Below are 25453 nucleotides of genomic sequence, written 5' to 3'. Positions count from 1 at the left end.
TTGTCACTTGCTATAATTTCATGTAAGAGCGCATGATGCAAATTATGGAGTGGCTCACTCCACTCTAATAACACACCTAGCTATGCCCCTACAGGTTGTTTCTTTCCACATCTCTGAGGTTTTAAATGTTAAAGACACTCCATGAAAACATGGAGATCCCATTTATAGTCCTTTACGTTTTGAGATTTCTGGTCTACAGAACACGAGGTCATCAATAATTGCTACTTAGTTATTCTCTGATTCCTCTATTTGTTAATGCCGTGGATTTTGCTGTCTTATCCCCTGTTTTCTTTGCATTGATACCAGATGATTTTCATCACCTAATGGGCTCAAACATGAGTGGCTGTGGACTTTGTCATACTGTCTGTTGCCACAGGGAGGTCCTAGGAGTCTATCAAGTCAAATGAAGAAACAGAGCCCAAGAGACATGAGCAGAACCCACCCTTCCAGACTTTATCTACTCCAAGTCCCTGTTAGCAATAGGCATTCTCCTCCCAAATATTCTTTGAATCAGTAAATTTTCATAATTGATTGTGAAACATATTTGAAGCATGAGAGGGTCTTTCATTTATTGCCACTTGATTCATTTGGGTTATTGAGGGGGAAATGTACACACACCCCACCCTACTCCCCAAGTTCTCATTTAGCAAGGCAGTTTCTCTCATCTACTTGTTATTTAAAAATCTCTTTCCAATGATCCTTCTATCTAAAAGGAAACCTAAGGTAGACAATACTAATTCTTACGTGTAAGAAACCTTCTCAGTTGGCAGTGTGATGCCAAAATTTTTCTTACTTTTAAAAAATACATTTCCATTAGCACGATTATGCTAAGATGCAATATAATTAAGCAGTGATAGAATTAATTTTATAGCTATAATTAATTAAAGTTTAAAATTTCAATAGCTTATTGGAATGCTTAAAAGACACATAACTTCTCTCGCTTCCCCTTCTCTGATATGTTTCTAGCTTAAGAAGCTGTTACTGGCACCAGCCAACACTCAGCTAAGTTACAATGAATGCAGTGGTCTCAGCACCCAGAACTATGCAAACCATAACCACAGGACAAGAGCAAACCCTGCAGTTGTTAAGGTACAGTGTCCACTTTTTAATACAGGAGGGAAAGGAATGAGGGTTTTAGCTTGAAGCTCCAAAACAGATGATAAGTTTATAGGGCTCAATTTCCCTGAGATCTTGCCTTTTGCTTCAGAAATGCTGAAACAGATTATGAAATGAGTTTCCAAAAGCAGCAGTGTGGTTACTTTAAACTAGGAAGAGTTCGTTTATTCTTTGTCTTTGGGTAATTGGAAGGGAAGTTTTACCTTCTGCTATTCTGCTGCCCACTTTTTTTTTAATACATGCAGCAGCATGGCTTACAATAAAATTTGCTGATAGGCTGGTATTATCTACGAGTGACTTTAAGATGCAGGATTGCCGTTCTGCCAGCTGTCTAACCTGAGAAAGATTGCTCTGGAATCACCGCAAAAGATCTATCTCTGCCATTAATTGGATGGAATGCTGGCAATGACATAATTCGGTTAGCGGGCTGTATTAAACAATGTTTGTCTTGCCATTCACTGTGAGTGAAAACGGAGCGTTAAGGGGTACTTAAGAGAATTGCGAATACTGGGCTCCAGCAATCAGTGGCAAATTAAGGTTTAAACCAGCTTATTTTTTTTTTTTTTTATTCACAGTAAAGGCGCTGTAGGGTCTTGTTAGTTACATGTTGCTGAGTAGGAACATTGAAATGTAGGAGAAATGAAATAAAAAGCTGCATAAATGTCATTTAGGAATTTTAAATGTAATTTTCTTTCCTTGTTCTGCAAACAATTATTCACAGCTCATAGATCTAGTACACTTAGACTGAACACTTCATTGAAAATCTCATCTCTTCAGAAAACCTATATCCATTCTGATAAGGTTCAGTTCACTAATTTTAGCTTTCTTTATGCCTTGTTTTTAAGACCGAGAATTCATGGAGCAATAAAGCGAAGAGCATTTGTCAACCGCAAAAGCCACAAAGACGTCCCTGCTCAGAGCTTCTCAAGTATCTGACCACAAACGATGACCCTCCTCACACCAAACCCACAGAGAACAGGAACAGCAGCAGAGACAAAAGCACCTCCAAAAAGAAGTCCCACACGCAATCGCAGTCGCAACATTTACAAGGTAGGTTGGGGACCTGAACACAGGCCACAGGCGTGCAAGCTCACACTGGGCTGAGATGCCCAGCTGGCTTCTGGGGCAGCCCGGTCTCTGCAGGAAGAATTGAGCACTTTATAGGAGATGGGGAGACACAGGTCTCCTGGACACAGGTCGTCTGGATCTTGTTCAGCTGATCTGCAGCCTGATTCACAATCACCAAGGGGCCCCCGAAATGTTAGCTGGGTGTGAGGGAGGGGGTTGGAAGTGGGGAAAAGGCAACATGAGGTGAGGTTTCTATGAATGGCTGAAGAGCTGAGGTAATTGAACTTGTAGCAAACCTGGCCAGCCAATTCATGAAAGAGCTTTTAGTTTTTCCATCCCCCAAATGGAAAAAAAAACAAGCCTTTGTCAATTTGCTGTGTATACTACAGCAAATAGTAGCACATAGTATTTAGGGCCTCCCCCATTTATTAAGTGATTTATTTTAAGACCACACGTTATGCTGACAGAAATCTTTTGTAAATAAGGCTTCAGAAATTCCTGGAATTTAAAAGAAATGTCTTCTTTATTAAACAAAGGATTGCCTCAATTAAACTAAACATCTGGATTGATTTTTCTTTTTCCCCTTCTGTTACTAAAAGTCTGGTACTTCTGATGTAGGTCAGGTTAATTCTGGGAACCCCTGGTAGACATGTGATTTTCTTTGTGTTTGGATCCTTCCCTGTAGTCTTAGTTGCCCCAAAAGAGCTTGTTGAAAGTTGTTGCTTTGCAATAGGTCGTCTTGCACTTTACCACCAATTCTAACATTGTATCCAGTGGAAATAGGCAGACATTAAAATACCAGCTATAAATAGCCATCACTGCTTTTCCTCTTGTTTCCCCAATTTCCCCTTCATACTTCAGTGTGGTAGGTACTCCCTAACTCTGATTTGAAGCCGCCTTAGGTCTTACAGTTATATTGTGCTTTTATTTTTAGTTTTTACAATTTTTCCCTTTTTATTCAGACACCTGGAATAAAGATGATTTTCTTTTTGAGATAACATTGGGTTTCAAGATTGTATATGATTTAAAGATACAAAATCACATCCTTCAGATATCCATTACCACACCACACTCACCAAGACGCCCTTCGGTCTCCACCGTAGTCCACTGTGCTTGCTCCCCACTCTGCCCTCCACCAGCCTCCTCCCACTCTGGTAGGCCCAGCTCAGCAGTCTGATTTCTAGGGTTTGTTATTGATTTGATTTTTATCTGACCCTTTGTTTGGTTTCTCTGTATTCCACATTTAAGTGAAACCAGCTGGTATTTCTCTTTCTGACTGATTTTGCTGAGCATTATCCCCTCCAGTTCCATTCATGTTGTTGGCAAATGGCAAGAGTTTATCTTTCTTTTATAGCTGAATAAGATCCCATTGCGTGTGTACGCAACATCTTCCTGACCTGCTCATCTGTCTGTAGGCACTTAGGTGGTTCCCTAACTTCACTATGGTAAATAGTGCTGCAGGGAACATAGGAGTGTGTGTTACCTCTTCCAGTTAATGCTTTTGCATATTCTGGTAGAAACTTAGTGGAATGGATGAAACATCTGGAAGATCTATTTTTAATATTTTGAGAAACCACCATACTGTTTTCCATAGGGGCTAAACTAGTCTACATTCCCACCAATAGAATATAAGTGTTCCTTTTCCTCCATATCTTAGCCAACATTATTTTTTACTCTTTTTGATATGGACCACTCTCTTGAGCATGGTGCTAACTCATTGAGGTTTTGATTTATGTTTCCTGAAAATAAATGATGATGAACATTTTTCCATTTACCTGCTGACCATATTTATGTCTTCTTTGAAGAGTGTAGGTTTTCTGCCCATTTTTTGATTGGTTATTTGTTTTCTTTTTGTTGAGTTGTGTGAGTTCTTTGTAGATCCTGGATGTCAGACCCTTGTCAGATGAATGTATTATGTGCAAATGTTTTCTATATTCCCTAGGGTGTCTTTTTTAGTAATGATGATTTTAGTAATGATAGTTTCATTGTACAGAAGTTTGTTAGTTTGATGTCATTCCAATTATTTATATATTCTTGGTTTTTCTTGCTGTTGGAGATGAATCTACAAAGACATCACTGAGGCCTAAGTCGTTGATAGTTTTGCCTATGTCTTCTCTGTATTTTATGGTTTCAGGTCTTAGATCTAAGTCTTTTATCCATTTTGAGTTAATTTTTGTTTGTGAGTGAGATAGGGTCTAGATTGAAGAGACTTCCCTTTCTCTAGTGTTGTTGCTGCCATTGCAAGCATTTCCTTTCCCAGTATTTTGGTATTTCCCTGCTCATATCTCTACCTTACCATCAGTCCAGGATTTTCAGGAACCTTCTTTTAATATTTTAAATTGACTCTCAATTAGGTGTTCCCTGATGAATATTTTAAAATCACTGTCCATCCCTTCCTGTCAGTTTAAAGAAATATGTTCATTGAAATGGGTCAAATTCTTTTACTGCTCACTTTACTCTATTGACCTTCATACACAGGAGGTGGAATAATATCTCTTAAAGCAGAACCATCACTCTGGGACTCCTTGGGGGTTGAAGGCCTCAGGTGAATGGTAGCCAGAGGGTTTCACTCTAGTAAGTGAACCCAGCCACTCACCAGGCTGCTCTCTACCCTGTTCTCGTTGTTTGTTCCTTTTCTGGAGCTAAACTCCCTGCTCCATGAAACCCTGCAATAGTTCGAAACCAACCCAGAGGCACATATTTTAAAGATAGCTCTTTTTTTTTTAATGTGTTACATTTGTTTATTTATTTTCTTACATCATTATTAATTTTTGGACAGTATTTGACTTCTCCCCTAAGGCATAGTGCATGTAGCTCTCCCATCTCCACAAGTGACCACAGTCCCTTGTCCTCTTCCCTCCCTTGTTCTGACCCATCTTGATTTTTTAAAATTTTTTTTTAAGTATTAGTTGGTTCTTTGGATTTTGAGGGTTTTATATTCACTTACCACTAAATAGTACTCTAAACTTTAGCTGTGAGGAGTTAAATTGGTCCATTAAGGACATATTGTTTAGATAAGACCTGCTGTATACATGTGGGCCTTTAAGAAGTGTGTGTTGGTGACAAGAAATAAAGCCTGTAAACCAAAACAAACAAAAAAACAAAACCAACTCCTATAGTTATTATAGGTCAAAATTAAACAAATAATTAAATAAACTTGGCTGGCTGATAATAAACAACAGGAAATAAAGTTCATCGTCAGGGATTATTTATTATTCAAAATTTAAGAGTAAAATAGTACATGAATAATAAGAGATCATAATTAAGAAGACCTACTGAGGCTGTTTTCTTAATGCATTGTATTTTTTCCTCCCTGAGGTTCATGTGTCTCTGTGACACCGTAGGTGTTACGCTCTGTTTATGGGTTCATTAGGATAATGACCTGACCTCTGGTGCATGTTGGTATCCATTTATTAATTTCTCTTTCATCAAAAATATCAATATATGCATGGAAAAGAAGCATTCCTAGGTCCAAGAATCTCCCATTAATGAGTCATTGAAAGGGTATGGCTTAAACATCCAGTGAACTAACTCAGTATTTCTCAAGGGTAGTTATTCTGAGCACCAGCTGTTTTGGAGATTAGATCCTACAAGTGGTTTGGGGCTGGGACTTTTCTGTGCCCCTTATTTCCTCTTTGCCTTTGGTCTTATCATATGTGACCACCCACCTATTCTTCCGTTGTCCTTGACCTTACCTGTACCCAACGACCAGAATTTTGGGAATCTTCTATGAGCATTTCAGATACCCTACACTACTCCTTGAAGAGTGGCTGATTTTTCAGTGTAAATTTATTGAATGACATACCACATATTTCGTATCTGGTGATTTTTTTATACAACCTGTTGCATTATATAATTACTAATGAAACTCCATAAAAAGTGATAAAGTTCTTCCATAAGTGTATTCTTTTAGAATAACTTATTAAAGCACACATATGGAAAAAAAAAGAAAAGCCAGTTCATTTATCTGTATAAATAAAAAAAGAATCAATCAATGTACCTAATTTGTAGAAGACGGCATGAGCTTCATATTTCTGAACACGCATTGGATAGATGATCAAACATTCAGTTGTTTAAAAACTAAATCTAAACCTAGATATTAAATATGTAAATACTATTTATCCTAGTAAAGTACCTAATTTCAGCCTAAATTGGTTATAAATAATATTTTCACATTTCAAAGGACCTTAATTACTAGGGTTGATTAATTTACTTTAAAATCTATTGAATGCAATTCATTTTGATAATAAGAGAAAGGAAACACATTCTGGGCCAACTCTGCCAGTAACTAGTTTTCTGATTCTGGAATATCATTTAACATCTTTAGGTCTCAAGTTTTTCATCCCTAAAATAAGAAATTTGATTCTAAGGAACTTTTGGTTTCAAATTCTATGATTTCCATGACATAAGCAAATACCACCTGACTTTTTGAAAGCAATTATCTTAATGAGAAAAAATTGACATAAACCTATGTACACATAAATACATTTTTTATTGAATGTCATATATATATACACAATATGGGAATGTGTATCCCAAGTACATTTCTCATCATGTTTTCTCTTCCTTCTGTTCAAAATATAAGACTTCCAAGGATAAGCAATTATAATTTTGAAGTGAGAAGACGATTCTTACTCCACCTTTATAATTGGGAAATGCCTCCTGTGGGAGGTAAAATTTAGGAAGCATAAAAGGAAGTAAATGAGCTCTGTTTGCAAGTTGGTGGATCTCTCTACTGATTTACATGGCATCTCATTTTATTAGTCTCTCAAATTTGGGGATCCGAACCCTTTTTAAGCCATCTGGATCCATGTCCACAATTTGCTATAATCTCGCAAATTAATTTTCAGCGAGTGAAACGGTTATTGCTTGAGCTTTGGCCTCGTAGATATAACCTATTCTCAGGGCTAGATATAAAATTATACATTGTAGGAGAAAAATCAGCTGAATATTCATAACGTTCTGTCATCTTGTAGTTACTCTGCTGTTTTCTTGTCGAAATAAACCGTGTACTGTATACCAAATTAAAATAGAAAACATTATTTCTCTCTGATGGTGGGATGCAAATTTTGTACCCTTAATAGGGATGCCTCATTTTAGGAAAAATTCTGTTTTTGTATGTGTTTTTGAATGATAGTTTACTGACGCAAATGTTGTTTGGAATTTGTTTTAGCATAATGGACTCTTGTCTGACTTGGATCCAGTATTCAGGGATTTCCTTCCTTTAGTTTTTTTCCAAATTCCAGTTTCCAACCAGGCTTTAATAGAAAATAAATCTAAGTTCATTCAATATTTCATAATTAGTTTCCTTTTTCTTCCTTTAGCTAAACCAACAACTTTAACTCTTCCTCTGACCCCAGAGTCACCAAAGTAAGTATTAAGAAATGTAATCATTTGCAGAAAGGGAAGGGGGTTCTAATTCATTTGGCTACAGCAACTCCATTTCAGTTTGTTTTTATAAATGTGCCATATCTTCCAGTGACCCCAAGGGTTCCCCATTTGAGAACAAGACTATTGAACGAACCTTAAGTGTGGAACTCTCTGGAACTGCAGGTAAGACCTGTATATCATTTGGAACTCTGCGTGTGTGTGTGTGTGTGTGTGTGTGTAATATGTATTAACTAGTAGACAGTATTTTCTAGTGATTAATGAAATTAACAATGAGTACAAACTACTTTGGATAAGACATTATCTATAAATGTTTTCAGTTGTTTATTTTATTTTAAGATAATACATTTATTATGTATCAGACCTGGGCCAGACCTTCTGACGTATGTACTTGCTTTGGAGGCTCGAATATTCCCATTTAAGATTAAGACACCGAAACTTGAGTAGAAATTGACATTTATTGATCTTCTTAATAAATATGCCAGGAAGTTAAGTGGTTTCAGCAAATTTCACAATGACTTATGAGGATGGTGATAATTTTCTCATTTGTAAAAGGAAATAAGGTTCAGAGATCTTAGGTAACTTGCCCAAGATCACAGTGCATAAAGCACAGAACACAGGTTTGAATTCAAGTTCATGGACTACCAGTGCTTCATTTGGGATATATTTCTACTCTCCATTATACAATATTCTCTTATACATGCTAGTATTTTTTTTTTCCATCTTTCCCACCAAGGAGAAAGATGAAAAGATATCCATTCATATTATATAAGAATATATTCTTTTGTATTGTAAAAAAGATCAATTTCTTTTAGCATTTGATTTCTGGACTCATTTAGCCAGACTTTACTTCACATACTGAAGAGAGTCACATTAAGGCTTAATGTGGACTAGCCTTGAGAAAATTACTACTCAGAGTCCCTGGGCAGACTTCTGAGTTGGTTGGAAATGGTGCCTGTGCACTAAGTACTTTAGGTTTAGGTACTTGAGCCCCACTGGAAAATGACTCCTAGGATGTCTGAACAAGAAGTTTCTTAGCTCTGGCCATTGCTGATAAGGGTAAAGGAACAGTAAGTTAAACAAGAGGCTTTCAACCAGAACTCTGGTGCCTACACGCACCGTGATCATTGTCGCTAAGTTTAATTTCACACTTTGAGTTTGCTAAATTACCTTCTTATGAAAGGTCTATTGCATGATTGCATGATTTGGTCAAGCAATAGAGTGGTTAATTTTGTGGTATTTATATTTATTTTATGTGTGTGTATGTAAATTTACACATCTATACATATACAACTATATATACATTTTTACATATGCATATAGTTTATACATATACATATATATTCACTTATAAGCATATACAACATCACTTCTGGAGAAATTATAATTTACATTTGTGATTATGAGCAATTTTTCTATATATGTATCATATGCCGTTGCATCCTTCATTTCTAACCAATGAGAATGAGTATTTCATGGGTTTATCTAATGTTGATTGAAGGATGTACAATTTTGTCATTTTACTTTTGATTAAAGCATGAGAATGTACCTTTGAATGTCAAATTTTTGGTAGAATAAGGAGAACTGAATTTAACTAACTGGAGAGCTATTCATCTTTCTGGCAAAAATGGCACAATGCTTCATAGATAGTATCCAATTCTCATTTCTTGCTATTTGAAAGAAAAGAATGAAAGATATTTGTGTGGTGGTATAAGTACAAAATCATCCTATATTTTCATGTAATTATAATCATAGCTCGTCATGTTTTCTCAGTATTCTCTGATACCTCCCATCTATAACTGCTTTGACAGTTCTTCCTTCTTGTATCTTTTATAGAAACAACTTTTCTCACTCCGTTTTCATTCATTTAAATGATATTGTATTATCTTATATAATTGCAACCACCAGCAGAATAAATATTAACTGGTCTGGGGAAATACACTACTGAGTTTATGATAACTGCTCCATGGAAAGGCATCTATGAACTAGAAGTATTCAGAATGTGTGTGTGTTTGTCAGTGACTTTGCTTTAGAGAGACTTGAGAAAACTTCACAGTACAGACAAACACCAAGCTTTCCATGAAGGGAATACTTTTTATTATTCTCAGGGTAAAAACAAACAAACAAATAACTACAAGCTTACCATAATAATTGGCAATATATATCCACAGCATTGATTACTATGGCTATTTTTTATACATCTCTAATCCCTTTGAATATCCAGCTGCCCCTTAGTATCAGGAAGTAAGTTCCAGGATCCCAATATGCCAATACTCAAGTCCTTTCTATAAAATTGTATAGAATTTGTATATAATCCATGCATTATATACTTGCACATACTATCAGTCATCACCAGGTAATTAATTGATAACACCTAATGTAACATAAATACTCTGAAGAGTGTTACTCTAGTGTTGGTTAGGGAATAATGGCAAGAAAAATAAAAAGTTTGTTCAAGTCTAGTACAGATACAACCATCACAGCCTTAACCACATAGTACATATTTTTGGTCCATGGTTGGTTGAATTTTCTGGCCAGGACCTGCAGGTATAGAAAGCCTCCTATATATGTAATTTTGCATCCTGATTTCTCAATTGAAATTTTAAAAAGGAATGTTTGCACCATCAGACCCTTTTTAATCATGTCTGTAGTGTGCTGTATAACATTAGTTTGAGTAGGAATATCTAAATTTATTTAATCATATTATCATTTTATGTATTTAGGTTTTTGAAATATTACCATTTTTTAATAGCACTGCAATGGAAATCTCTATTCATAATTTAAAAATCTTATTTAAATGCCTATTAGTTATAAGTACCAAATATAAAGATATAAATATCTTTAGCACCTCTGATATATATTACAACATAGATTTCCAAAAGGGGTATTTCCATTTATAACCCTAAGAGCACTGTATGGATATACTTGCTTTATTGTTTTTTTGATAGCACTAGGCTTCTTTGCCTTTAAAATGTTTTCCTAATTTGTGGTTATTAGTGAGATTGTTATCATGAAAAAAAACAACTATTTTTACTTACATTCTTCTTGCCAGAAATTTTAAGATTATTTTTATTGATAGATACCAAATTTTAAGTAATTTAGTTAGCATTTTGAAAGGATCACAGCCTATGCTATTGACAAAAAGAGATTTATTGAAGATGCTTTTTAAAAAAATACTTAGAATCCTTAAATATATAGAGAGTGGATTTATTTCTGTCAGTGACTAATTGATCTTGTTAGCTTAGATCCTTGATTCTTGGTACTTTGAAAGATTCTTGGGTCCAATAGAAATCAATTTACCAACATATTTTTAATATTGGCTCTCTGCTTGCAATAAAATGGATCTTTTGGGGTATACAGCAAGTTTTAAGACATAGAGACTAATAGATTAATCCATGTAAAATAAGGGACATAGTACTTGGCTCATAGAATGTGCTAAATAAATATTGTTTTTGATTGTGTGCTTATAGTTTGTTGGGAAAATAAGAAACATCATACAAGTAGAATGAAAGAAAAATGGTATTTACTATTTATCATAGTTTGCTATCACCTTAGTGAGTTGTGCCCCAGGGTGCTTTTAAGCACGGTGTTTTTAAGTGTGAAAATGCAAATTAGAGAAACTGACATAGGGCCAAGTTGTATTACATATGAGAAAGAATTTAGAGCTACTGGAAAACGAACTTGGAGGAGGCTCAAGGAGGCAAGAAGCTTGGAGCCTACCTAAAGGGTGATGTAAAAAGATAGAGCTTGGGAGAGAAGAAGTTATTTTTTGATAGAGATATTGTGGGTTTGACATTTCAAGCTTTGTGTGATATCTGTGGTCTCCAACTCCTCCAAAAATCTTGAGTAAAATTTGTTGCATAATAGTGTTTGGAGGATAGGACCAATATTAAATGTGCCTCAAAAGAAATCCTCAAAGGGGAGAAAGAAGATACCAAAAGGAACCCTGTATATCATGGCTTCAAGTGAAGTATGATATTTGCACAGAGGATTGAAAAGAAGTATAAGGACTGAAAAAGAATTAAGCCAATACTTAACATGAAGGGTCACAACATTAATCTATGGGAGGGAGTCTGGCTAATCTCCACAGGCAAAACTGACTTGGGGAGAGAAACATTGGCATCAGATTTTGAAGTGTGCAGGTGGAAAGGGGAGAAGATACTGATGTAACAGAACAAGAAGGCAGGATATTCAAAGGGATAGTAAGGTAACAGTGAATTTGGCCTGAGTACTGAAATCAGCAAGGAAATTCAAGAGGGGGTTCACAATTTATCTCTTTCATATTCAAGTTGCTAAGAATCTTTTCTATATCCTTCATATTTTCTAAGTCTCATTTTCCTCAAATTTGAAGTCATATTTGTAATACCCTAATGAAATTGCGATTTGACTCAAAGAACTAAAATATAGTTTGAAACATAAAATTTCCAGTATTCAACCATTTTTGTCATACCAAAATGGCAATTTCATTCAGTTCAGTCTGCATTAATATATTTTACAATCAGTAAAGCAGATGTAGTAGTCTATTATGATTTTTTAAAAGTAGATAGCTTAGTGATATTATGTAAAACCTTGGCTCTGATAATGGACAATCCTGGCTTCAAATTCTGTATCTAACCCCATCTAAATGTATGGTTAATTCAATTAACTTCTATAAGATCAGTGTCCTTATGCATCGGTGAAGACAAAAACCATAACTGCATCTCATTTTATTGCTGAGAAATTGAAATAAAACATGAGCAAGATATAGTTGAGTATATATAAGTATTCCTTAAATGTTAGTAAATTAATAAAATTGTGTGTTGACTTCATCTATGAGGTCACAGTTCTTTGCAACTCATCTTTCCATATTTTGATTGTCTTTACCTGTTCCCTTTCATTAATGTCAATGCTATATCCTCTTTGGGAGGCTTACATATGAAATTATATACTCATTTTGTGGCAAAATCCCCCAAATTTCCCAAAATTAAACTTTTGCTGCTTTGATGTGGGTGTGGGATTTACCAGATCACGATAGAAAGATCTCCTCTTTGATATTCTTTCAAAAACAGAGACTTCTACTCTATTACAAATTCTGGAGGTTAGATACTTTACAAATATTATCTTTTTGACTGTCTGCCCTTTTCATTGTTGAGGAAAAGCTATATGTTGACAGTAGCTCTGTGGTAGACCCTGGGTTCAAGGCATCTGTCTAGCTAGAGATTATGTCTCTTTCCTATAGCCTGAATTTTAAAGATAGTGGTCGACATCTGTTATGTTAAATAGGTTTCATTTCACTTGCCAAGTGTCATTGATTGGTATTGGCTGCCAGAAGCATTGTGTTCAGAGGAATTCTAAGGCCAAGTCTGTGCTCAGTGGGACTGTCATGATCAATTAGTGATGTCTGCCATAGGTACAGCAGGGGGTGGAGAGGATGGAAACATCATTCATGATGTGGATTTGCTGATCCTTGGTCTACACCCTTAATTTGTTTTGGTTGTGACAGAGAAAGTGTATTAAGCTGTTCTCATGTCTTCTTTTTCTTTACTCTCCCAAATGTTAGTGCAATTTTCCAAACATTTAGCTGGAAAACTAAGGAGTCAACAAAATTTGAAGACCTCCAGAATAATCCCTTGTCCCATCTGCAGTGTCTTTGGGAAACAGGAGGGATGAGATAGGAAGTTTGCTTTATTAGGTATCGCCAGCTGGTCTGACTTTGTGATTGTCCTAAACTAGCTCATTTTGGCTGATAAAAAAAACACTTCACTTTTACAGGTGTAAAAACTAATTTGATTTCAAAATAGCTGTTAGTAAAGCAAGATGAGAGGAAAGAGAATGCTCTTTTGGCAGAAGGCATTTAAATCTATTGCATATGGAGATTTTCAGAGTCTAGACTTTCTTGTTTTTGAAATGGAATGGCAAAGCAGTGTCAGCTGAATGAGATGATGGTTTTAACCACAAGACATGAAGGAATTTGGATGGAGACCAAAATGGCTGGCCCCAAAATTTCATATCTTTGTCTATGCATAAGTATATGCAAATTGTTTTATTGTTATTACTATAAAAGTAATAAACAGCAGTGTAACAATTTTATAACTAATTGGGAAAATGAGAAGGAGAAAATAATCAGCAATCTCATCACCTTAACACACTAGGCCCTAGCAATTTTTTTCCCCATTGATATATTTTCCCTCCATGGTTTTGATGATAGTGGATGTGTGATTTGGTGTTACTTATTTTTCACTTAATGTTTTCCCTTAGTTTAAATTGACAGTCATTCAAAATATACTGCACTTGCCTCATGCTTTAAAAAATGTCCATTCATTAACCAATTTATAATTTCTTATTCTTTTATGCAGTGTCTTACAATCTTTTTTGGGGCTTCTCATTTAAAAGCTCATTTTGCTGTAATAGGGACTAACAATAAATATGCTGCACCTTTTAGTATATGCTTGCTGTATATGACATTTTTGGAAAATCAACCAAAGCAAAAAAGTAGTTGGTGGTTTTAAAAGGACAACATCACATCCTAGAACTGGAAAGTGACTTGGACGGGTTATGGAATCCATTCCTGTGCCTGAAGAATCCAGGAATGGGATATCCAACTAGTTCTCCTCACAGACCATTCCAATGTTTGGCAACTCTCTCAGGAATTTCTCCCATATTTCAGCTATACCTTTCATTTTCTGTTAATCTCATTCTTCTTGACCCAATGCCTGTAAGATGATTCCTTTCTTCTTCAGTTGTCTGGAAATGGTCCCATCCAGCTTCTCTTAAATCAAGGATAACAAAGCTGTATTCTCTCCCACATCAGATTTGGGGTGTGTGTGTGGTAGATTCCTAGAAAGCCAGTTGCCCTTCAGCCCCAGCTGCTCCCCTCTCCTGCTCTGACTCTGTGGGAATGTACACAAGGGCCACTTAATAATATCTTCATCTCCCATGAGCAAGAGTTGGGAAATCAGACGCATGTCATAGGAAAGTTCTAAAGTTCTATAGCAAGGCTGGCATGTTCCTCAGTAATGAGGTGTGATATAGGAAATCCTTAAAAAGTAGTAAAGGCAGGGACACTCTTAGATTTGCCGGGAATGATGCCAGCCAGTATAGGAGTAGGAGGCCCCCCTCTGCAAGGGATTAACACGTTTGCTGCTGCCTTTCCTGGAGCTCCAGTGCATCCTGGGGCAGTGGGACAGAGGTTGGTGAGGACACTGGAGGAGCTTCTATCCACAGAATATTCTACCAATGGGTGGAGCAGTAGCAGTTTTTACTGATTTTATCCCTGTTCTCTTGTGACTCCAAGTTCTTGAGGCTTAAAATATGTGCATAGAACAGATCACACACCTTTCTCTGCCCAGTCCTCCATTTTTAAGTGAGTTTTTAAGTAAATTAGAAACTCATCTACTCCTTGTTTTTCCTTAAGAAATACCTCCATTGGTGTGCGACACAAGAAAAACCCCGCACTGGAATACAACTCCCAAGAAGGTTGCAGATTTAGCAGTAGATCCTGTAAGATGTTATACACAGATTTAACAACACCACCCCCTCACTGCCGTGATCGGGTAGATAGTGGAGCACAGAGAAACAGAGTGCAGAGCAAAGGAGTCACCGTTTTATCAGAGTCATTCAATTAAACAAACCCAAAAGAGAACTCCTCTAAGAAAATCATTTTATAGCACATAATGAAAAACACAACAAAATAAAACTTGTCTCTGACTTACAGAAAAAAATAAACGGACTGTTAAAAAAGCTGGCTGTCGAGTGTGCGCCACTTCTCCAGATTTGCTGTGCAGAAGTGCATAAGTGTGAGGGATGTAGAGGTACTTGTTTATTATAGAGCACATTTCAATGCAGTAATCATAAATATTGCTAAGGTTGTGCTCTGTTGAAATATGACCTACATACTCTTGATTGTTTGTGTTACGTGATTTGTCTGACACCCATTACATTCTGGGTAATAGCAGCCATTTGTTGCTCTGCACAGCAGGCTCTTTTGACAAAAGAAAATAGGCAGCAATAAAAAAGCTATAGTCTGAATTACATTCTGCACAGGGCTGCACTGCTGAGAGTTTGTGCAAGTGTGTTAACAATGCTCTGAACTGCCTCTTGTCAGCCTTCAGCCTATAATGGCCATCTGTCCTCACATAAATCTGTCAAAACCTGCTAAGTTCAAGAGAGAGCATGGAATATACCTTGTACTGTCAACACCAAAATGTACACATTCTCCAGAAAATCAACACAAAGGAAATAATCTGGAGGTGATGGGAGGCATTAGCGCTGTTGATTTAGGTATGCGGGATGCAGTGGAGGGTCCTGCGATGAGCGAGAAGATGAGTGAAGGGGGTGGTGTTCAGGATTGAGCATTGACTGTGTCCTGACCCCAGGGGAACCAATTCTGGATTGGGAAAATGAGGTGAGCGAAATCCAATTCGTTCAGTAAAGGGTTACCTGTCCCATCGTAGTTCTTAAAAGTTTGACTTAAAATTAAAAAAAAAAATACTTCTTACATTTTTGTTTTACCTTGCGTGGTTTGGTTTTGTGTCTCGGCTCTTTCTGGAAATGTCTTTTCAATGAGGCACTGGTGATCCAAAGTGTTGTGATCCTTGAGATTTCTCGGTCTTGCTCTGAGGTATGGTATGATGAAAGACGTTTTGGCAAACAGTAAAAAGTTGAGAGAATTATCTGAATTATTTTCCTCTACTTACCTGCTCATAAATCCTAAAATATCTTCCATCCACCAATCAAGTATTACCTTTTTGTGTTTAATTTTTTTATTGAATTTTGATTGCTTTACATCCTTGCTGGTGTTTTGATCATAGATGATCAAAACTATCTCCTGAGGGATAGTCACTGTCACCCACCCGCCACCAAGCACCCACTAAGCCAGTATCACTTCTTTGACTTAGCAAATAGTGCTGAACAAATGCATGCCCCTGATAGGTTTGCTCCCAGGGAGTATTTGTTTATCTCAGAGTGTTTCTATAAATTTTCAGAATATATGCAAGAAAATATTCTTACTTCCAGTCATAAATAGTTGCCTCATTTTTATTTATTTATTTATTTGTTTGTTTGTTTATTTATTTATTTATCATCCACTGGGCACCTCTCCTGGGCTGGAGTCTCCCGAGAGCATGTAATTTCAGGGTCTCAGCCCAAAGGACATCATTGTCCTTTTTAAAAAGGAGACATTATAATATATAATCATAATCACAAGCATCATAATCACAGGCTCTCGGGAGGCTCCAGCCCAGGAGAGGTGCCCAGTGGGTGACTGTGTAGTTACCACAGGCGGGCAATACCTGAAGGAGTTGAAAGACTTTGTTTTGGACTCAAAGAAACTACAATGGGGTGTCTCCACCCCCAAGAGCAACTTGAGAATCAGTTATTTAAGTGATAATGAGCTTAGGTACGAGGACAAAGGTTTCAAATGTTCAAGACGAAAAAGAATTTCTATATTTAAAATCCCTAGATAGCTGAACTATTTTTAGAACCAGTCTCTCTTTAATAGTGGCCTAATTTGGTGTTTCTGAAGTTTAGGGTTTCTTTGTATGTGTCTAGGATGTCAGTCAAATGCACTGCCCTGAGTCCAAGCTGTGGGCAGCACAGACACTGGAGGACAGAAGCTCTCACCATGCGGTCTGGGGACCATCTCATTAAAAATGTTTCATCAGTTTCCCAAATGATTCTTGGGCCTCTAAAATGTGAGGCCCATGACCGAAGCAGGATCTAGAAAAATGCAAATAAAACTGAGAAAAGATTTTGCAAAAAATAAGCACAAACAACATTTTACTAAGAGCTTATATCCATTTGGAGAGAAAAGATATCATTCACATTCAAAAAGAGATGAGTAAGATATCTAGCAATATCTGATAAGTATTAAGTGAGCGAGTCTTGATTTACTGAGCAGGAAATTACTGGAAAAGTAAAAATTACCCTTATTTGGGGTATCATGAAGAGATGTATGGAGTTGGGTTTTAGAATGTTGAATGTCATTTCCTTCAATTCAAGCGCTCTGTCAGTTGGAATACTTGACTGTTATTTACTCAGCCAAGGGAGATTATTCATCATTATTTATTTGAGCATCTTTGCTTCCTATGAGAAACAGTTGAGAACTTGTGATTTCTTTGCTGGGAATTTACTATCTTTAAATGTGTTGTAATAGGGATTGATGGTGGTATGTGGCCAAAATCAGCACGTAGGAATGAGGCAGTGCAAAAAGATAAAGGAAATAAGTTGGGGGGAGGGGGTAGGCCATATAGGCATTTCTCAGATTGAGTAAAAGATATAATTGTCTATGAAAGAGGGAACAAAAGAGTTTATAGTGCAGTGAGGCAGAGACTCGTCTTGTCATTGCCACCTGCCTTTGATCGCCCAGACAGAGTGAGGTAGAGCCAGGACTAGTTGCTGACAAAATTGGAAGGGATTATCCTAAGTGAAGTGAGCCAGAAGGAGAAAGCTAAATACCAGATGGTTTCACTTATATGTGGGATATAGAGAAACTAACAAAGGATCAGATGAAGACAACTTTAAAAGCAACCTTTGAAAGTAGATCTGAGGCATCTAGGAAGGAAGAGGAGAGAGAGAAGAAGAGGAACAGGGAGGAGACTGGGTGGGTGGGGAGAGCACCGAGCACCATGGACTGTGGTGGAGGTTTATGGGTGATTTGGTGGTGGGAGAACTGTGGACAGAAATTCTTTATTGTGAAAAAAATGAACAAGGATGTAACATAAATGGTAGTTCAACAAAAGTATATTGAACAAAATGGAAGGCATTTTTGAACCTCAAATGTGACAAGAAGGAAGAGCAAAGTGCACCATCTTAGTGGTTGCATTTCCCAGTTCTTAGGATCTTTGGGGTGAATTTCCAAAGTCAAAACTACCATCACTTTTGTCTCCTTCCTTCCCTCAATTAGAGGGAATTAGCCATGCATAATAAAAATGCTGTAAAATATTTCATTTTAGGGAAATATTAATTTTTCCATCTCTTTATTATAAGGTAGGAGAGAGAGGAAGTGTCATATTGTACAGATCAAAATTTCATGTGGTTTTCTGTGACCTACTTGGTTCTTTAAATGTATATATAATTTTTCCCCTAGTAAGCTAAGATTTCTTTTTCCCTTCCTTGAAATGTTCAGTTGCCTTAAGTCTAACCCCAGGCTTGTTAGCAGACTTGAAGTTCTTTCTGCTGAATAGTGCTCACTAATCCTCCAAAATAGAAAGTATATTGTAAACGACAATGTTCCCTTATAAGCATAAAGTCATTTGAACTCCATCTTGCCCTTCTTCAAAGTTCCATGGACTCTGCAGGCATGTTACCATTCTTCTTTCTTGGCATAAAGGGATGAGTAGGACTTACTCAGGGGTGAAACTGAGTGGAGGCTCTAGACTTCCCAGCCGCTCCCGTAACAACTTCTGATGGAATTTCTGCCCTTCTGTAGAAAAGCACTTAAGGCACCAGCTGACAGGTTTTCTACTTCTTCCTTTCTCCTTTATCTAATTAGTTAGGAGCTGAAGCTTGGATTCATTCCAATCCTTCAGCCTCATAACCCACCCTAATGTTGTGCTCTAAATAAAATGGTCTGCTGCCCCGCACTGTTTAGTGTTCCTCTTCTCTTAGGTTTCTGTGCAGAGCCATATTTTAGACGGAATGTATTAGTTATGCTTACAAGAATGTATTATGCCTCCATTAGCCATGGTTTACTAAGTTAATGAACTGTGGAGACAAAGAACCATTGCCTTCAAGTTGTGGAGGTGTCTAGTATCCTGAGTCCCTCCTGGTATTTCACTGGACTTTGAAGTTGCCTGTCAACCCCTCCCTCACCCCCATCCCGCGTTTGATGTCATTCCACCATTTCTTAAACTTTAATAATTCCCCGCTTTTATTAGGAAGTCACATATCAACATCTTTTAGCACTTATTTTTAATGACACCTTTATTTTGCATTACACTTTTTTGGAAAAGTTGTCTAATTCTTTGACTCTAGGGTAAAGTTCCTTGACTGGACCAACAATCTGAGCTACTGACTCCTCCACAGCAGAATTTGCAGACAAATGCTACCAAAGCGATTCTGCCATCCCCCTGGGTCCCTCCGTGTTCATTTTCCACAACGCAGACAATACAATGCCCTTGAACATGAGAGCTTGGGTATTGCCTGGTGCTGGTGGAGGCCGGAGTGACGCCTTAATGTTTTCTGGGAAGCAGACTCTGTTAGCATTAGTGTTGGAAATACAAAGTATCACAGCTCTTCCTGCTGCCAGGCATTGTGGAGTCATCTTTTCTTGGTGACAGAGGCGTAGAGGAATAGAGTCACTTTTTTACCTCTTGTTGTGAATTTACTTTCTTCTGCTTCACTCAGCTTGAAGCATTGTTGAAATCTTGAAAAAGTTTGGCAAACATTCTGGCACTTAAGAATATTATTTTGTCTCTTTTCTCTCTTTCTCTCCCCCTTTTTTTTCTTTTCATTTTTTTCCCCTCAGGCCTAACTCCACCCACAACTCCTCCTCATAAAGCCAACCAAGAAAATCCTTTCAGGGCTTCTCCAAAGCTGAAGTCCTCTTGCAAGTCTGTGGTGCCTCCGCCATCCAAGAAGCCTCGGCAAAGTGAGACTTCTGGTACCTCAGGCCATAACGCCACCAAGAAAGGGCCAGAACAGTCCGAGTTGTACGCCCAGCTCAGCAAGACCTCAGTGCTCAGCAGTGGACACGAGGACAGGAAGACCAAGCGGCCAGGTCTCCGGCTGTTTGGTGACCATGACTATTGTCAGTCAGTTAATTCCAAAACGGAAATACTCATTAATCTATCACAGGAGCTCCCAGACTCTAGACAAATAGAATATAAAGATGTCTCCTCCGATTGGCAGGGGCAGATTTGTTCTTCCACAGATTCAGACCAGTGCTACCTGAGAGAGACACTGGAGGCCAGCAAGCAGGTCTCTCCTTGCAGCACCAGAAAACAGCTCCAAGACCAGGAAATCCGAGCCGAGCTGAACAAGCACTTCGGTCATCCCAGTCAAGCTGTTTTTGACGACGAAGCAGACAAGACCAGTGAACTGAGGGACAGCGATTTCAGTAATGAACAATTCTCCAAACTACCTATGTTTATCAATTCAGGACTAGCCATGGATGGCCTGTTTGATGACAGCGAAGATGAAAGTGATAAACTGTGCTACCCTTGGGACGGCCCGCAGTCCTATTCATTGTTCGATGTGTCGCCTTCCTGCTCTTCTTTTAACTCTCCGTGTAGAGATTCCGTGTCACCACCCAAATCCTTATTTTCTCAAAGACCCCAAAGGATGCGCTCTCGTTCAAGGTCCTTTTCTAGACACAGATCGTGTTCCCGATCACCATATTCCAGGTCAAGATCACGGTCCCCAGGCAGTAGATCCTCTTCCAGGTAAACCTTGTCCAAACCCACCCAGAGAATAAGGTGCGCCCCGGAAGTAAAAAAAAAGAAATCCAGACCACACAGATCACCCAGCCCCTCACCACTGCATCCCCACCGCTGCTGGAACCCTGTTTAGTGCAGAAACACTCCTCCCATCTTCTCTGAACTCTGCCCGCCTGAAGCACAGTGCCTTGAGCCAGTCACATCAGAGAGCAATTTGTAAGAAACTTGCTCTTCTCACTTTTTCCATTACCTGGAGAGCTGCCCTGTGCCAGGATAGCCGAGATCCGTGCACGATAAAGCTGACAGTGTACAGGCTGGCACTCAGCATTCCCATCAATAAGAGACGCGGGGAGAGAACACATCACTCCAGACCGCTGAGCGGACTAGACGGACACAGTCGTCCCTGGGAAGTCTCACTAGTCGCTAGGAAGACAGTGCCTGGGTGCATTGTGGCGTCCGCAGGATCTTCAGTTCTGCCCATCCCCTGGGCTCAGTTGCAGTGGCAAACACCTGCTTTATTTTTCTCCTCTCTTCCAGATCTTGCTACTACTATGAGTCAAGCCACTGCAGACACCGTGCGCACCGAAATTCTCCCCTGTGCTCGAGATCACGGTCAAGGTCACCCTACAGCCGCAGGCCCAGGTAACGATGTGTGTCCCTTCCCTTCCTGGGCTCGGTTCCCTCCTGGAGATGTCAAGGGGTGACCTAGAAGCCCTCCCCCTCTCGGGTTTATTGTCCATTTTGCTCATGCAGATTGAGCTGGTTGAATTAGTGATGCAATTATGTTTCTCAGATACGACAGCTACGAGGAGTACCAGCATGAACGGCTGAAGAGGGAAGAATACCGCAAGGAGTACGAGAAGCGGGAGTCCGAAAGGGCCAAACAAAGGGAGAGGCAGAGGCAGAAGGCCATTGTAAGCAACCTGGAGCTGTCGTTTTTGTTTTTTGTTTTTCAATATTTATGTATTTATTCATTCATTCATTCATTCATTCATTCATTTATTTATATATTTATTTATTTATTTATTTATTTATACATGCACTGGGTACAGTCAGAAGCGCGGGAGGGTGAGAGAATTCACCAGAGCCAGATTGGGGAGCAGAGCAGGCAGAAGGACCGAAGGACACTGCTGAGGGGAGCAGCGGGCGGCAGGAGAGGTCTGCGTGCCATGTGGGACCCTCCTTCAGTGGCCGGGGAGCAGCTGGGGATCGAACCGGCGCCGTGGAGGCTGCTGGCAGCTTTGCAACCCAGCGCTCAACTGCTGCGCCACCGGGGAGGCCCAAGCTGTCGTTTTTTAATGAAGGGTCCTTCCTCACTCCTCCCTCCTCCTTCCCAACCCTACCCACCCTGCCTCCTCCGTCCCTCTGCCCCCCATCCACCCTCCCTTCCTTTCTTCTTCCCTCCCGCCCTCCCTCTTTCTGTCCCTCCCTTTCTTTCTTCCTCCGTTCTTCTTCCCTCCTTCCCTCTCCTTCTCTCTCTCTCTAAATTTTTCAAGTTTAGAAAATAAACTAAAGGTAAGATTTTGGTAGAATACGCAATATTCAGGGCCTCCCTGGTAGTGCAAGGGGTTAAGATGCAACCTATAGAGCAATCCGCAGCCACTGCATACAAGTTTGATCCCCGGCCAGGGAGATACCCACATGGTGCAGCAGACCTCTCCTGACTCCCCCGCTGCTCCCCTCAGCAGTGTATTTTGTCAGTCTGCCTGTTCTGTTCCCCGCTGTGTCTCTGGTGAATCCTCTCACCCCCCACACACCTCTGGCCTGTACCCCAGCTCTTGTGTGCATAAATAAAAAAATCTTAAAAAAACATTTTTTTTAAAAAAAGAATAAGCAATATTCAACCTTTTGACTTTAAAACTTCTCAGGGGGTCCCCAATCCCTTTTAACAGAGATTATTGGAAAAAAATATTACTCAGTAAACTTCTCATTCCTATCTCCTATTTCTCACATATTCTCAACTTGATTACTGTTTTCAACTTTTATTTTTAAAAATGGAGGGAGTGGAGATTTATACAGGCAGATACTGGCTTTAGTGGTAAGAGGATGAGATTTTTTAAAAACTGTTCTCTGCTTTTTTTCTGAGTGGAAAAAGAGGTGGTATCATTGAGTTTCAGTTTTTGGCTTTTTTTGGCAGATGAGGGAGATTGTCCATGGAGAGATGAGGCTTCAAGCCAAATTTACAATAGGCAGTTGCTGACGATTTGCTAAGAAAGTCATTTCTTGCTTTGCTGGGTCCACACTTAAGTGGGTAGTTGACACACCCACCCGTCTTGTGAATTGCTTTCCAGTGGCCCATAATGTTTGCTGGCACCTCTCACTGAAAGCTGTTGCACTCATGTTCCATGTAAGAAGGGCTGGCCCTTCAGTGTAAAGATCCTGGTTATGTTAAATTTGTTTGTTAACTGCAGGTCAGTATCTTTTTTCAGCAGCTGCTGATTAACAGGTGGACTTTACCCCAGCTCCCTCCTATTGCTTATCAACCTAGACCCTGGATGACAAAAATGAGGCATCCCAATTGTCAGCATCCAGTGCACGTCCATAGCAGACATTCCCAATCAATCGATGATGGAACTCTTTCCCACTGAGCGGCCATGGAGACTTAAGATCTTCCCCAGCCCAGTGCCCCAGGAAGCCATGGCTAATCCATCAGCGATGGCATTGCTTTCATCCATAGCAGCTGCTGCCTGTCTGTCTAGCTGCTTTCAGTGCAGATCAGTTTTTTACATATCTGAGCTATAAACTAACCAAGGCTTAGAGAAAGTATTTTAACTGTAGAGTAAGTTTATATGGTACCTTTAAGAAAACCCACTACCATCAATGTAATATTATAAACCTACATGAAAGAGCTGACAGTAGAGTCAAATCCAGCATTGGCCAGCCTGTAGCAACTAGAGGAAACCGGCAAACTGAGAGGTTTTGTTCACACACAGAGAAAGAAGTGAGAAATAATTGAATTTCTAGGGCTAAAGGTCTAGGGTGTTTTCTGCCATTCAGCTTTGATTCTACCTAAGACTGAATCAAAGGCCTAATGAAAAGTATACTTTCTTTCATTTTTCTCAACTTTCAAATGAGCTGTGATATTAAGATCTGTTAGAGTATCATTAGTTAACATTTAGGAAGACAAATGAAAATTAAAAATTCAATTTTTCTAATTTTTCTGTATTTAATTAATAGCCGATTCAATAATTATAATAACTCACATTTATATGACTGCTGAATAGTTTACAAAGTCTCTTAATATGGCACTTTACAGTTAATCTTTATAAAAGAGAGTCGTATCGAACAAGTACATAGGAAAATGGTTATTGCAGTGTTTGCAAATTCGTATTTTATAAAATCCTTCATGTTTCTAACCAAAATATGACATTAAAGAGAGAGAGTAATAGTTTCGTCATGTATTTGCTCATTTGGGCAAAATACAATATAATTATAACCGCAGCAGTGTAGATAAAGGTAGATAAATGACATGTGCTTATTTTATTCCTCCCCAAGATAATTTAGTGTCAGATAGTTGTCTAGAGTGAAAAAAGGGAGGGATGTGTCTTGTCCTTAGTTTTAGTCTTTCCTAATAGATCAAATAACATGATTGGTCTACATGCCATAGCTCAGACCTAAGCCAAAAGCTATGACAGAAGTAGATGCCTTTGCCTTCGCTTGGTGTCACAAATGTTGACCAGTTCCTTGGTTCATTCTCTGACTAAGACCATCTTTGTCAGTTGTCTTTGAATGATGACTTACAGAGTGCAAGTGTCAACTGATATATTTTAAATCCTTATAAATTAACTAGACTTTTGTGAGAAATTTGACTTCAGGGTTTTTTTTTTTTAGGTATTGAAAAGCATTTTAAAAAAAGCATAACACATAGAGTTTGTTTACTTTGCCAGCACCGTGTCTTGCAGGTAGTAAGAACTTAATACAAAGATTGGGGATTTATTGTTGAGTCATTTGTGTTTGGACAATTATATGCTACTTCTGCTGACATCAGTGAAAACTCGTAACTATGTGACAATTTTTTTTCTAGGGAGATAAAATTAAGACTTTGTCTTCGTAGTGAGGGAGCTTCAAGTGTGCTGTCAGATAGATATGCAAACAGCAAAATAGTGTGATTAGTGCTATTGTGAAGGGTATATCTAAAGTACCATGGTGGCATAAAAGTGGGATCCACACCTCAAATTGAGGGAGGGCCTTTGGGGGAGGGGAGATTGATCTGAACCCTCTAGAGAGGTGGGCGAAGGTTTTCTCCACCTGCACTGTCTGATAGGGTAGCCCTTACCACGTAGCTAATTTAGCTAGTCTGAAATTAAGAGGCATCACAATGTGATTAGATTTTAAAGACAGTATGAAAATAGAGTATAAAATGTCAAATTTTTATATCAATGACAAGTTGAAAAGATGACGTTTTGACTACATTGAGCTAAATAAAACATCTTGTTAAAAGGGAAGTTCTTACTCCTTTTTACTTTTTAAAATGTGCCTCTTAGAAAATTTGAAATTGCATATGCTCTACTATGTTCTTATTAAGT

At 38.5% G+C, this 25453-nt stretch overlaps 1 protein-coding gene across 5 annotated transcripts in view; it reads left to right on the top strand.

Annotated features, from left to right (window-relative positions):
• The window catches only part of PPARGC1A (PPARG coactivator 1 alpha), a 612967-nt gene that overhangs the window by 574474 nt on the left and 13040 nt on the right, over positions 1-25453 (top strand). For all 5 annotated transcript variants that reach the window (XM_054687884.1, XM_054687883.1, XM_054687885.1 and 2 more), the window contains 7 exons: positions 967-1089; positions 1962-2166; positions 7509-7554; positions 7664-7737; positions 20018-20933; positions 21465-21569; positions 21721-21841. In XM_054687884.1, coding sequence (XP_054543859.1) covers positions 967-1089; positions 1962-2166; positions 7509-7554; positions 7664-7737; positions 20018-20933; positions 21465-21569; positions 21721-21841 — 1590 coding nt within the window. The remainder of the gene's footprint in view (positions 1-966; positions 1090-1961; positions 2167-7508; positions 7555-7663; positions 7738-20017; positions 20934-21464; positions 21570-21720; positions 21842-25453) is intronic.

This window comes from Talpa occidentalis, unplaced genomic scaffold, assembly GCF_014898055.3.
Source record: "Talpa occidentalis isolate TD23 unplaced genomic scaffold, MPIMG_talOcc4v2.1 talOcc4.6, whole genome shotgun sequence".
Classification (NCBI taxonomy): domain Eukaryota; kingdom Metazoa; phylum Chordata; class Mammalia; order Eulipotyphla; family Talpidae; genus Talpa; species Talpa occidentalis.
The sequence above is the reverse complement of the archived record's forward strand: the minus strand, read 5'-3'. Positions and strand labels throughout refer to the sequence as shown.